Below are 15,835 nucleotides of genomic sequence, written 5' to 3'. Positions count from 1 at the left end.
GAGTTTCAAGTGGAGCTGCTAATTGTGTTCATTCCATTCGAAATTCATACTCTCTCAGATATTTCTAAAATCTTCCACAGGGGTAGTGTGGATTTTAAATGGAATAGCCCAGTAGTGAGACTAACTGAATTGATTCTCTTAATGATTCTCGTAATATTTTTTGCGAGATTCAATTTCTTTCATTGAATCGTGCACAAAATCTAGGCCCTGTAATGTCAGCTGTCTGCCCATCATTGTAGATAGGGAGTTTCCCAAACAGACAGATTCTAAATTATAATTACAGCTCTTCAGAAAAATATTTAATGTTTGAACTCAGGATTAAATTTGTAAAAGTGTTTCTTTTGTTAATACTTTTGTCATCCTGGATTTATACCATGATGAATGGCTGTGTGTGTAGGGGTGCACTTGTATGTGGGGGTGAGTGGTGTGGGTGTGTGTTGTGTGGGTGAGTGGGTGGGGTGTGCTTGTTAGCAACAGGGCATGTGTGTATGCAGGTTAAAGCTAAAGATACAAGTACTGTAGGTTCATCACACTGTTTTTCAATTAATTTGTACATATTTGTTGTCAACTTTTGCTCCTTGCAGGTGTGCATCTGAAGGATTTGATCCTGTTGAATACAGCGTTATCAGACACAGTAGACGAAGGTGCTATCAACTTGAGGAAGATGGCTCAATTATCTGTGACATTCCAAGAGTTAATGCAGCTGCAGAATATGAAGCCAGCAATTGAAGCCAATATGGACTTGGTCAATATGCTCAGGGTAGGTATATGAAGCCAGCAATTGAAGCCAGTGGACTTCAGCTCAGGGTAGATACAATGTACCAAAAGTTTGTTTTTGAAGCTTTGTTGCAATCAGACCCAAAGCCATGAAGCGATAGATGCATGAAAGAGACTTACCAATGTGCCATTCCATTTAAAACCCACATTCCCCCTGTGGAAATATTTTGAAATATCTTTCACAGATGGAGTATGAATATCAAATGGAATGAACACATTAGGCAGCTCCATTTGAATTTTATACACCCTCTGAGAAAGATTCAATATGAATCTTGCAATGAGGGAAGGTGAGTTTCAAATGGAGCTGCTAATGGTGTGTTAATTCCATTTGAAATTCATACTCCCTCTGTGAAGATATTTTCAAAATCTTCCACAGGGGTAGTGTGGATTTTAAATGGAATAGCCCAATACCTTTTTGTTTCTCAGTCTTAAGCACTTGATTCAAATATGCTGTCAAATATTTGAGATCTGGAAAAGCTCTCTTTTTTTTCCTTTTTCACAATGAATCTTTATGAATCTTTATTTCCATAATAAAAAAAAATTAAAAAAATACAAAGAAATTTAACATCGAAAAATAATGCATAATGTAATTTGCCACAAATCTGTTGTGAGGTTTGAATAATTGGCCTTGAGGTTATTAAAACAATAAAATTAATATTTTTATATGATCAATTATCTGGTATACCAGAACGAAATTCAAATTTGACGATATTTTTGCTAAATGAATTAATCTGCAAAAAATATTTGGTACATAAACATTATGTAGCCAGAGGTTTCCAGTGGTATAAAAATCTCAACCTTTTTTGAGAAAAGTGGGGAGATGAGGCTGTGGATCACGAAATGCCCTTTTAAATTAAATAATTTAAATTAAATGTATTTTGTCACAGGATTGTATATAATTAATCTTGAAACAATTTTTTTACTCTTTATTTCATTTTGATGTAGGTTTGAAATTTGCATTGTCATGTTGTAGTGGAATTCACTAGAACCAGATGGCAAAATTGGGCTATTCCATTTAAAATCCACACTACCCTGTTGAAGATTTTGGAACTATCTTCCACAAGGGGAGTATATGAATTTCAAATGAAATGAAAACATTGAGAGCTCCATTTGAAACTCGCCCTTTCTCAGTGGAAGATAAAAAAAAGCGTAGTGATTTATTATAGTCTGCTACAATCTGTTGAGTTATCGTCAACACATAGTGCAACTCGGAACCCATATGCTAACCAGTACAATAATTAAAGTGCTGCTTTAATTATAACTCAATTAATTGTACCAGATCAAGTCATGTTACACTATGGATCACAATGGCCTCATCCACAATGGCATAGTTCAATAACCTCAATAAAACAACCATAGTGCAAAATTTGACCTCAAGTTGCAGAGTATGAGTTTTTGTACCCAAATTTTCAAAAGGTCATTCAATGAATGTACATATGAATAGGAGTTAAAGAACTGTGTCCTGATAGATGAGCATGTTGTGGATCCTAGTGTTACAGATGCAGAAATTTTCCCAGACTAATTAATAATTTTAATGAGTCTAGACAATTCATCATTAATGGGGTTTTTTTTAGTTTTTTTTTGTATTTCATTTTTCCCATTCATCATTAATGTTTAGTTGGTGAAATTCACTACATGGTAGATATGCATATTGCAGTAAAGATTTTATTAACATGGGTTTATTTTCAATAACCAAGATTTGCAGGTACTATAAAACAAAGCAGAATTCATCAGCATAAATTTGAAAATGTTCCATATATTGCAAGTCTTTTTTAGATATGCCATGAGTTAATCACCTTTGGACCCCATGCCTCAGGAGTTGGGTTCGTGTCCGGGGGACCACCTTGTGGACCCCATGCCTCAGGAGTTGGGATCATGTCCGGGGGACCACCTCTGGACCCCTTCAAGGATTTAAAGTGATCTCACTAGACCATAATATGGCAAAGATCACATCCAGTAGGCATCTCTGCATAGCATAACAAATCAAATGTACATAAGGTGTAATTAGAAAAAAGCCCATTCAGTGATCCCAGAGAAAGTACAAAAAGATTTTTTACGATACTCAGGATGAGCAAATCTCTGAATGGGCATTTAAGGCAGCCAGAGTTTAACTATAACAAAAACTCTTTGGCAGCCAGAGTTTAATTCTCTTCACGCGGGTGTCGACTGCAGACGACAAGTTTCAAAATTTTAATGACCATATTTGGAAGCAGCATGAAAAATGCATTAAAATGAGTACAAACAAGCCTACTATTGGTTCAGTGGTTCTTAAAATAACTTTTGATATTTTGATAAAATACCTGAAAACTTGGACTTTTTATGTTGAAGCCTATGGCTAGCATGCAGAGCATTAACTATAACAAAAACTCTTTTATTACCATTGTCTTTGATACTCTAGGCATCTCTGGACCTGCAATACACGGAAGATGAAATTTACGAGCTTTCATTAGCCAGAGAACCAAGAAATTCAAGCAGTACAGTAAGTACATTCTAGCATTTATTTCTGGTCCATGAAACCTAATGGATAGTATACAGGTATCATTCATCCAAACGGTTTAGACTAGAGTATTTACCGTCGTAGTGTGACAGCTAAATCAACCATTGCCAGGTCAACTCATTCATGCTCTCTGTGTTCAGAACCACAATCAAAATTATCACAACACAATGTCACTGGGTTGATAACAGGTGTGCAAACCAAACATAAGCTGGTATTTACACTAAGGTATGACGTATTCGCTATGATGACGAATATAGACTACCTCTGCATTATTTCACCATATGCCCAGCAAATTTTGATTTTAACTGCATGCTTGTTTGCTTTCTGTTAATGTTTGTAATACATTGTGGCAACAATATACAACAGGTGCTACATGGTTGAAGGCTGATATCAATGCTGCAGGTACATTTTTGGTTCCAATGTGTGTCAGTCCAATAGGGTTCATTTACCATAGAATGCAGTCTGTTTGAATTTATCCCAACATTGTGTCAAGACCTCACTTGGTCATCAGCTGTCATCATCATACCTAAAAGAGCTAGCTACAATCCAGGAAAAAAAGGTTGGCACACTTTGCCTGTCTTTTGGTATATCTCTTCCCCCGCTCCCCCAATTCAATGTTGGACCAAGCCATGTTATCAACAGGTCCGTGAGACCCTCCAACATTGAAAGATGGGGAGTGGGGAAGGGTGAGATAGGGGGAGTCTGTCTGTACTTCACATGCATGTTTCACTCGCCTCTCCAATTTTGATAGGGCACACATTTCCATTGTTCAGTGCAAGTGTGCCAACTATTTTTTTCCTGGATTGTAGCTGCTTAGTGTAAATATTGTCAGTAGGTACTAGGTTAGTTTCCCCCAAGAATATGAATATTATCTTACTACTGAAACAAATTGTCCCCAATGCAATTTTCAACCATTGAGTGAGTTACAAACTCTGTTAGTTTAACATTTTGAAACTAATATCACATTTGTTTTGTTGTTTTCCTTCCAGCCCCCAACACCCACCAAGCCAGCTGTATTTGCTGAATGGGCACAAGGTGTGTCAGTCAATCCCGACACAGATACTATTACAAAACATGTGTCAGCTATGGTAGAGGTAAGTATTGTGTCATTCAATAAAGATATAGATACTAACACAAATTAAGCATCAAAGTTCAATCCGGATACTATGTGTCAGCTGTATGTGATAGATGAGTATATCAACTGTGTTATTCAATACTGGGTCGATCCTTCATGTAATTATTTCGTGTACATGTAAGCTAATCCTAACCCTAACCCTAATCCTAACCCTAACCCTAATCCTAATCCTAACCCTAATCCTAACCCTAAACTAACCCTAACCCTAATTTTGTGTATAATTACATGAAGGAGTACCCCAATACGGGCACAAGTATTATCATACAATCACACAGTCTCTAGTTCACATTGGGGATCAATAGATTCCACCAGATCCTTCATATTTGTATAATAATTATGTGTCAGCTATGAGTATTTGAAATGTGTCATTCAATGCTGACACAGGTACTAGCACAGGACATGTGTCAGCTATGAGTATTTGAATTGTGTTATTCAATGCCGACGCACCCCCTCTCACAAAAGGTGTGAGCTATGGGTATATATTTAAATTATATCTTTATTCTCAACTTGTTGTCATATATTCTTTCGTTTACAGGCTGTATTCAAGAACTATGATACAGACAAGGATGGTTACATTACATATAATGAATTCCAGGGTATAGCTAGCAACTTCCCATTCATGGATTCTTTCTGTGTCTTAGATGCTGACAGGTTAGTTTCACATACTTCAATTTTTTTTTACTATTCATTCAAAATTTCCAGGTATCATCAGCTCATTGTCATGTAATGATTAACTAATGATTATGCCATATTTTATTTGCTTGTTTTTCTTCTCTCTTGTATATTCTTTCCTTTTTAATACTTTTATGTCCATTTTATCCCTTTTTATCATCTCTGCTCTCTATTATACTCTTCTCATTCTTCTCTCCTGTCCTGTGTTCTCCTCTCCTCTCATTCCTCTCCTCTCTATTTATTTTCTATTATACAGTCTTTATAGTCTTCTATCTCTTACATTGTATGCCCCCTATGGAAGACATGACCTTAATCTTCAATTCCACACAGGGAGTGTAAATTCAAAATGGGGCTACCTGAATTAGGACTCCATTTGAAATCTACACCCCTGTGTGGAAGATTAAGGTCATGTCTTCCATAGGGTGTATGGATTTCAAATGGAATATGTTACAAAAACATTTTGTGTTCGCTGGGATGTCAATCATTTGAACTGCTTTTGGAGGATCTTGCTGATGTTGAATATATATTCACATAAGATGTATAATTTGTAGTGAATTTGCTCTCAATGAGTGAAGACACTACTTATTTTGCTCTTGAGTTTGCTGTCTTTGTTTGCTACTTATTTCAATTTGAACTTGCCTTCAATTTTTGACTTGAATTTGTTTTTAAACTACAGCATGTAGTTCTTGTTGTTTGCTTTATATTTTGTTGTCTGTCCCTGAAGAAGAGCAGTTTATCTGCTCGAAACGTCATTTTTTTTGTCTGTTTAGTGTTTGACTGCTATGTACACAGTGATTTTCATCACTTCCAGTGTACTGTTTTCCTGACACTTTTGTGGGCTCTGGAATTGGCAATTTTTGGCCATTGAACTTTGCCTGTTTTGTGCCTACTCTGGATGTTTGGTTTAGCGTGTCTGTTTATATGCACAATGATTTTCATCACTTGTTCTAGTGCAGTTTTGTATTACCATTGATCCTTGTTGTTTTTGCAGGTTCAGCACTTACTTCTGTGGGCCTTGGAACTGGTAATTTTTGGCTATCGAACTTTGCCTACTTCTTCTGCCTACATTTGCTGTTTTTGTCCCCCTGCATACTGTCTAGTCTGCATTTTACTTGTTTCCCCACATCAAGTTGGTGTACCTTGCTTTTTTTCTTTCCTGTTGTTCTTATTCAAGGTATCCTCTTGTATCATTTATTGATCCTTGATGTGTTTGTGTCCTCGTCCGTGGATTCACCATTACCCACTTTTTATAATTTGTTTGTTAAATTTTCAGTGATGGATTGATCAGCAAAGCGGAAATGAAGACATACTTTGTAAGAGCACACAGTCAAGCTCTTAGCACCGGCTTCAAGCACAGTTTCAGCGTCCACACCTATTTCAGCCCCACATTTTGTGTGCATTGTACAGGACTATTATGGGGACTGATCAAACAGGGAGTCAAATGTAAACAATGCGGCATCAATGCGCACAAACATTGTAAGGATAGAGTGGTAGTGGAGTGTCGGAAGAAGACACGTAGTGTGGTACAAAGAAGAAATACAATGGATAGTGTGAGAGGTTCTGTTAGTAGTCAAGGCAGTATGAGTATGAATGGTCAGACACATAGTCATCAGGGATTCAATGAGACACCTACGGAACAAACAAATGGTACTGCATCTTCTAGTTCAGGTAAGCTCAGCGGTCAATTTCACAACATAAATAAACAAAGTACAGCTGGAGAAGTCTTAATCCGCAGGTCTTGCCGTTTGAGGCGAGCAATCGCTCTCCCTCTCCACCGCTCAACCAAACTCTATTTCTAGTGAGCGATTTTCCACTTGCCATAGACACTAAATATCACTCGCAGCAAAGCACTCAAAATTGAACATTCAAGTTTCAGCACTTTCAATGTAAACATCTCAAAAAAAGTAACTAACCCCTTAAGGGGTGGGGTATGAACGTTTGGACAGTATTTATTGTGGGACATTAGAGCACATAACATATCGAATTGCATTCTGAATACAAAGAATGTCCTTCTGATAACAAATAATTTTGATTTTTTGAAATTCGCAATATAATACACATTTTATGGCAAATCATTAAAAATTGATTTTTTTTTATATTTAACAGTATTTCGAAGTAAACTTTATAAATCTGATGATTTATACTTAAAGTGTATGTAAGTGGGCTGAAAAACCCGACGATCAATTGAAAATTTTGACTTTTTATTGAAGATATGGATTTTTTTTCCCAAAACACCAAAAAAAAATTAGGTCGTTTTGGGAAAAAAATCCATATCTTCAATATGAAAGGTCAAAATTTTCAATTGATCGTCGGCTTTTCTTCCCAGCTACATACACTTTAAGAATATATCATTAGATTTATAAAATTTACTTCGAGGACTGTTATATATCAAAAATGTGAAAAATATCATATTTGAATAATTTGTCATAAAATTTGTATTATATCGTGAATTTCAAAAATGAAAATTATTTGATATCAGAAAGACATTCTTCGTATTCAGAATGCAATTCGATATGTCTGATGTGCTCTCATGTCCCACAAAAATACTGTCGAAACGCTCAAAACGCTCATTCCAGATCCCTTAAATGGACATTATTCAAAAATGGGCGATTGTATTACAAATCTGTAAAATGCGTTGGAAGCAGAATTTATTTCTGTGTATTTTGACACCTTCTGGTAAGATATTCTGACTGACTTACTGTACTTTTTATTTTTTATATTTTGTGTTTCAGTGTCGTTACTTTTCTAATATCATCAATCCCCAGTTAGATTCACAAGAAATAATAATTGTCTGTGACAGTACTAATGAATACCCCCAACCTAACCCACTAATTAGCCTCATCGTTCATTGTTTTTTGTATATATAACAGCCTCAGGCTTCTCATCATTAAATGTAACATGGGAGGACAAACGAAGGATATCTATGCGTCAGAAAGCACGCAGAAAACAACAGTCCACACAAACAACGTCCAGCACTAGCTCACCACCTGGGTCCGACAAAGAGAGCATCAGTGATGACAATGGGGTATCATCTGCGCCAGTGGGCGCCGGCTTAGTGAACTTAGCAACGAAAGCTCAAGTAGTTTTGGTGATCGCAGCAGCTGTTGTGAGAGTGATTCCAGTGTGTTTCGAAGTAATTCAGAGCTGGCAGCAGCTGGATGTGGACAGGCTGTAGGAGGCCAGGCGGAGAAACTTAAAAACAGGTTGATGTTAGCTCAAAGGGTAAGGTTAAGAGACGTAAGTTTATATACTTCTTCTTCTTCTCCTCCTAAAAACAGTCGCAGTCACAAACTTGGGCTTTTGCCCCTGCCCTGACCCAGGGCCGTAGCAAGGTCGAAAAATGTGCAGCGGCCATCACAAATATGGGGCGGCCAAATTACAAATCTATGCCCATATTGAAATAAAGATACAAAGAAAAACATAACAAATTTCTCAAAAAGTGGGGCAGCCATGGCATCCCCGGCCATCCCGCTTGCTACGGCCCTGCCCTGACCTCAAGTTGAAAAAAAAAATCATTGAAATTGTGAAAAATTTAGTAAAATTTCACATTAATTTTTTTGGCATCTTTCCACCCCCACAAAATACACATTCTGGTGCTGCCACCTTACTACTGGGCTATGACCGTTACCAAAAGTTTGAAATACCCCCTTTCGCATTTAATTACGTACAAGGACATTTCATGAAAATTTACACCCTTTTTTACCCCAAAACAGGAACAAAATGGTGCCTTGAAATACCCCTATTTATACAATTCCAAGGACACATTTGCAAACTTGCCCCTATTTTACATTTCAAGGATAATGCTTCAACACACATTCACTAATTTTTTTCCATAACATCTTTAAATGGGACAACATAATAGGGTGTCACAGAATCATTAAAGTACATGCCTTTGTGACTATCAATGAGTGAGTACCTTTTAACCTTTTCTATGTGCATGTGGTAAAAGTCAACCAAATTTGCGACCCTTTTTAACCATTTTGAGGACAGGTTTTTCCCCCTGATTTACCAATTTTCACAGACAATTTTGTCCATGGACATCCCCTCAAATTGACCCTTTTTCCGCGATATTGGTAACGACCATGCGGTCAGTAACTCAACTTGAGTGACCCCACCGGTGAAAATCTGTGAATTTCCTAATTATTTTGGTCCAAATTATATGGTTGTTATTGACATACATAATTTTTGCACTGACATGGATCTTTAATTGTTATCAAAAGGTCAAAATCATCATATCTCAAATATTGGATTGTACAACTTAAATTGCTGAACTCTTTGTAAATATATTTGAAATCAACAACCTCTTACATTCATTAAAATGTACATGAGTTTATTTGAAATACTGTAAAGCATAATATTTTCACGCTATTAAATTTCACGTTTTTGAAAGAACCCATGTTCCTGCCACATGACATTTTGAAAATTTTTACATTGCCTTTAAGGCCTAATAGTAGGAAGAAAAACTATTTGCACTCAAAAAAATTTTGCGGATCAACTGCACATACGAAATTCATGAAATTTTTAATGCACACGAACATTTCATGCTTTACAGTATTCTAATCACAAAGAGATGTCTCCAGTTGGTTCCAAGAGTGCAACAGCCTCATGTTTAGTCACATGCAAGGCCATCTTAATTAAATCCTGTGTCTCAAAGCTGCCGTGCGTGTTAATAAAATCGTGCGCATAGTCCTCTATGAAAATCAAGAAATTCATTTTTTTAACTCTTTTTATTTTTTTAAAACAAAAAGGCGAAAATAAAACTCAAAATTCGGATTTGATTTCAAGTTTTTGATTTTTTCACAAACTTTGGACACGAAAATAATAAAAGAGAAGAATAATAGTTTGTAGCAGTGACTTTTTTGTCTGCTATTCCAATATTTGCAACATTGGATATTTTTTGCACAAAAAATGCTTGTCCGAAATCCTGTACTGACACATAAAAAAAATTAAAATAAAAAAAAATACAGTAAAAAACACCGCATTCCGCATTAGGTTTTCAATTTCTCACAAGCTTTGAGACACAGGATTTAATGAAGATGGCCTAACAAGTATTAGGCCTAATTAAAATCCAGCAAAGGACAAGGCACTTGAAACATACAGTACTAGGTCCTTAAATAAGACAAGCAGTCTTAATGAAGTAAATTTTTGGCTTTAATTTGATCAACTAGACTTCAGTTAAGAGTGGCTAGGTGATCAGCTGCTGGCCTGATGATGCAAAATATTGCCACTCAAATAAACAAGTAGACAGTGACGTATATTTCTTTTTGACATCGGGGGATAGGGTTGAAGTTATACGGACAGACGGTATCAATCAAAATCCACTGCAAATTGTAAATGTTTGTCATCCTATTCCAATCAAATTATTGATCATTATTGCAGAAAACATATAAAAACGTTTCATGGTGTTGGCCAATTGTCTAACTCGTTTATTGTATTTTTGTTTCTTTATCTTATTTCTGTTCAGGATCGAGATATGTTAGCATCCGAAAATCAGAAGTTGAAATCAGAAGTAACAAGTATGAAAGAGAAAAACAAAATGCTGGAAAGTCATTTAGAACTTATCAGGAGACATACAGTGTCTTTTATACTTGACCAAATGGACACTATACCAATGCAGAAGGACACTCAAGTGTAACTGTACTGTGGCATATCCGACTCAACATTACATGTCATTTCAAGTGGACACCACATCGGTGACAAACTGGAGAAAGACTTCAAACTGTGGACACAAAATGTCTATTACCTTGTGTCATGTGGATGGACACTACGTTGGTGACGAACTAGAGAAAGACTTCAAACTGTGGACACAAAATGTCTATTACCTTGTGTCATATGGAAGGACACTACGTTGGTGACGAACTACAGAAAGACATCATACTGTGGACACAATGGGTCACTTATTTATATTACCTTGTGTCATTTTTGGTGGACTAGATGGACACTACGTTGGTGACGAACTACAGAAAGACTTCAAACTGTGGACACATGTATCACCATGGACGCATGTCTATTACCTTGTGTTAATTCTAGTGGGCCAGATGGATACCACATCGGTGATGAACTTCAGAAAGACTTCATACTGTGGACAAAGTGTCATTCATATCTATAGTATTACCTTGTGTCAATTCTAGTGGACCGGATGGATACCACATTGGTGACGAACTTCAGAAAGACTTCAAACTGTGGACACAATGTGTCACTTGTTTCTATTACCTTGTGTCATTTTTGGTGGGTCAGTTGACACTACATTGGTGACAAACTACAGAAAGACATCAAACTATGGACACAATGTGTCGATTACCTACGGTGTCATTTTTGATGATGGACAATAAATTGGTAACAAACTACAGAAAGACATCATACTGTGGACACAATGTGTCACTTACGTCGATTACCTACGGTGTTATTTTTGGTAGAACACATAGAACAGAAAGACTTTAAGCTGTGGACTGGACACAATGTGTCACTTGTGTCTATTACCTTGTGTCATATTTGGTGGACCAGGTAGATACTGCTTTAATGTAGAATACATAAAGACTTTATACTGTGAACAAAATGTGTAACTTTAGTCTGATATCTTAATTGTGTCATTTTTGCTGGACCAGAATGACGCTACTTCTATGTAGAATACAGATAGACGCGTTAACTGTGGACAAAGTGTGTCGTTACGTGTTAGCTTAATTGTGTCATATTTACTAGACCAGAATGACGCTACTTCTATGTTGATTACAGAAAGACTTTAAACTATGGTTGCAGTGTGTCACTCATATGTCTATTTCTTGTGTCATTTTTAGTGGACCGAATTGACACTACTTCCATGTAGAACTGCAAAAACTTTTGACTCATTGTGTCACTGATGTCTATTACTTTGTGTACTGTACTTTTTTGTGGACTAGATTGAATAATCTACAATGAATAATGCAGAGAGAATTGATACTGCGGACACATATGTGTCACCTATGTTTAAAAATGTTTTAATTGTGTCATTTTTGGTGGACTAAGTGGACGCTTATACTTCAATGTAGAATGCAGAAAGACTTAACCATGGACGCAATCTGTTAGTCATATTTATTACCATGTGTCATTGTTGGTGGACCAAATAAGCACAGGAGAATGTGTCAGAGAAATAAAAAACACCTATTTTGGTGCTTAAGTGTCATATTTAGTAGACCAGATGGACGTTTCTTCAGTGTATTAGACCAGTTGGATGCTATTTCAATGTAAAATGCAGGAAAACTACAAACTGTGGACACGATATGTCAGTCATGTCTGTAAACTTATTTCACGTGAACCAGATGGATAATGGTTCCTTGAACAATGTCCAGAGACTTGATGACCAGAGACAAAATGTGTCAGTTATGTTTGTATCTTTTTTGTGGACCAGATGGACACCCTTCCAATGTGGAATACAGAAATAGTGGAACTGCCCACATAATGAGTCACTCATGTCAATTATGTTGGTCATTTTTATTGGACCATATGGACTGTGATATACAGACAGACATCAAATTTGAGACAATTTGTCTATTACCATTCGTCATGGACCTAGTAGATGCTTCTATGTAGGATACATATGGATATAATGTGTCAATCATGTCTATTTATTACCTTGTGTTATTCTTAGTGGACCAGACAGATAATGTGAGTTGGGCTATTCCAGTTGAAAACCATACACCTCTTATACATGACCTTGATCTTCCACACAAAGGGTGTAGATATCAAATGGTAACCCCATTTGAAATTTATACACTCCGTCAGTGGCGTAGCATGGGTCATCACAGTGGGGGGGGACTCCGGCCATGATTGGGGGCACCGGGTCTGATTGGGGGGCACAAGCCATTTTTCGGCAATTTTCCTATGGGATTTTTTTAAATTTCAGATTAATGGGGGGGCACATGCCCCTATGACGCTACGCCACTGCACTCCGTGTGTGGAAGATTAAGGGTGTGTCTTCCATAGGTATGGATTTCAACTTGAATAGCCCATTGCAGGAAGACTAAAAACTATGGACAACATGTCACTTGTATATATTACATTGTGTCTTTTTTATGCGGCTCAGGTGGAAGCTTCTCTTGTATGGAATGCAGAAAGACTTCAAATGTGGACTTTACTCTTGCCTAGGCAATGCCATTACTAGTGGGCAAGATGGGCATTATTAACTGTACTATAAAAGAAAGACCTTTAAATCTAGACTCTTTTTGTCACATTGGTCTGGATATTGTGTAAGTAGCAAGAATCATAACATCTTGGATTAATATACACTGAATATATGTTATCATGAAAGATCATCTGTGTTGGTAATCAAATAAATGAAGAATTTAACTTTTGTTTGAGCATTTGTTACGACTATAACCTTCTTTAGTAGAATGATCGAGTTTGTTGATTAATTTAACGACTCTAGACTTGTGACGTCAGAACTGAATCGTAGACTTTTGCTAAATTTTATCGCTCCCCCTTATCCTTATTCAAAGAAGGTTGGTTCCCGGGGTTGGTTAACCCAGATGTTAATGGCCTCTTTGATGCCTCTTTCGAAATACCGTACTGTGGTTCTCTGTAGAGGATCTGCACTTGCTCTAGGTCCATGTGGTGTCTTGGAGACTCTATGTGTATGTGCTGAGATATCTTAGCCAGTCAGCCTTCTTTGAATAAGGACAGGGTGCTACAATTTAGCAAGAGTCCGCAATAAGTTCTGTCGTCACAAGTCAAGAGTCGTCAAATCAATCAACGAACTGGATCATTCTGCTGAAGAAGGTTGTAGTCTTAACAACCAAAAAATTCAGGTGAGAAACTTTATGTGTTGTGAACAAAAGTTCAATTCTTCATTTACTTAATATACTTTGTGTAATGTGTGACTGGCGTACACTTTTAGCTACTTTTGTGAATTTACACAAGCATAAAATTGAACTTAATTGATACTTGCAGTAATAAGAACAAATTAATTTAGGGCCACTTAAATTTGAACAAAATATAGAATTTATGGAATCATGATTCAGCTTTTTATGGATGCCTTCTTACTGCAGACTAAATGGTATGCTCAATGACAGCTTCCATGTACTAGTATGTAACATACTTTTAAGTAAATTAAAATTAAATTTGTCATAACATGGGCTATAGTAGAAATCTCATTTGAATGAACATAGATGCCAACAGCATGATGATTGTCCATATACACTGTGTGATGAACGCCTGTGTGTTGCATAATGCGTATAACACCGAACTGAACCCAACTCACTCGTGATTGGGTGTATTTTCATTAAGTAGCAAAGTCATGCGTCATGTTGTATTTTGAAATAAGGTCGTAGTCAGATCATGTACAGCTGTTGGCAGCTGTGTTTATTCAAATGAATATTTTACTATAGTTTGATATTAACATATCACGCTAGGAGCATTGCAGTTTTGGTGACATCCTGTTGGACTCTGTGAGGCTGCCATCTTGGATACACAAAGATAACCAAGTCTTAGATGGATCACCCCTGATGCCACATGACTACAGACTCCAAGACCTACCCAAGGCCTACCATTGCAAGTCTCATCCTGCAAAATACCACCTGTTCAACCAATTCTTTTATGCAAGACCAGGTGAACATGATGATACATGGCATCTAAATAATAACAAGATGCTAGACCTTATCATCGCTGTAATGACAAAACCTTGTATCTTAAAAAAGTGAACTGTTCAGGAGGGCAATAAAACGTTGCTGTCTTTAAATTTTAGCACCAATGACTTATGGCACGCGAGACAAGACAAAAAACGGCGAGACTTAAAAAATGACGTCCAGTTTAAAAAATGACGCCGAGAATAAAAAAAATTAACGTCGAGAATAAAAAACAACGTCGAGAATGAAATGATAACGTCGAGAATGAAATAGTAACGTCGAGTTTTAAAATACAACGTTGAGTTCAAAACGATGACGTTGAGATTGTAAAACCAACGCCGAGTTTGTCACGGGCCGAGTTTTTTTCGCGCCCAGATTTTTTTCGCGTCCAGATTTTTTCGCGCCGAGAAGCGCGCTCTATAGTCTTTCTGTATATATTATATCTCAATACTAGTAATTATTATAAACCATGCAATTTATTGATTATTTACTAATATTATTCATATTTGAAAGAAACAACAATGATAAAGATAGTACTTGAGCTGTGATTATTGGCAGTATATTGTTCATGTTTCATTGTAGGTAAGTGCTATGCGTGTTTGTTTAAGTCCATGATAGTGATAGTGTCTCCTTATCTATGGTTGAATCCAGCATGGTCTTGACTTGGTGGAGGTCAGTGCAGAACTGCCTAGCACATGAAAAAGCACATAGTATGGGGTGGGTTACCATGGTTATCAGGTCAAATTGCAAGGATAGGACAGGAAATGGGCAAGGTCAGTGATGTAATGTTAGGTATGGGTAGCAGGTAGGGTCAAAATGGGTTAACAAAGACACATTGGGTATGGAGGCAACATAAGACAAAACATGACATTTATAGGCCTACCTGTTACAATAATTTGAGTGATAATTCATGTTTGACCAATTGGCTCTGGGGAGTGTACAGGGTGTCCCTTAAACAACTGGACCTAAGTTGAGAAATAGGCATCAGAATCCAAATATTTAAAAAACAGCGTATAGCCCATTATAATACGATGATTTTACTTGAATCGGTTGAATGATTGCGAATAAATTAGCGATTACATAACGCATGAATCAATCACTTCATTTCAAGTTTGAAAGAAAGTTCAATCAGAATCAGCATTTTATAGACAATCACCC

At 36.8% G+C, this 15,835-nt stretch overlaps 1 protein-coding gene across 1 annotated transcript in view; it reads left to right on the top strand.

Moving 5' to 3' along the window:
- The window catches only part of LOC140153547 (ras guanyl-releasing protein 3-like), an 88,456-nt gene extending 77,282 nt beyond the window's left edge, over nt 1-11,174 (top strand). Inside the window, 8 exon segments of the mRNA XM_072176326.1 lie at nt 585-760; nt 3,176-3,256; nt 4,264-4,368; nt 4,945-5,060; nt 6,355-6,749; nt 7,952-8,101; nt 8,104-8,303; nt 10,546-11,174. Coding sequence (XP_072032427.1) covers nt 585-760; nt 3,176-3,256; nt 4,264-4,368; nt 4,945-5,060; nt 6,355-6,749; nt 7,952-8,101; nt 8,104-8,303; nt 10,546-10,716 — 1,394 coding nt within the window. The 3' untranslated portion in view covers nt 10,717-11,174.
- The last annotated feature ends 4,661 nt before the right edge of the window (nt 11,175-15,835 follow it).

Source organism: Amphiura filiformis, chromosome 5 (genome assembly GCF_039555335.1).
Source record: "Amphiura filiformis chromosome 5, Afil_fr2py, whole genome shotgun sequence".
Taxonomy (NCBI): Eukaryota; Metazoa; Echinodermata; class Ophiuroidea; order Amphilepidida; family Amphiuridae; genus Amphiura; species Amphiura filiformis.
The sequence above is the reverse complement of the archived record's forward strand: the minus strand, read 5'-3'. Positions and strand labels throughout refer to the sequence as shown.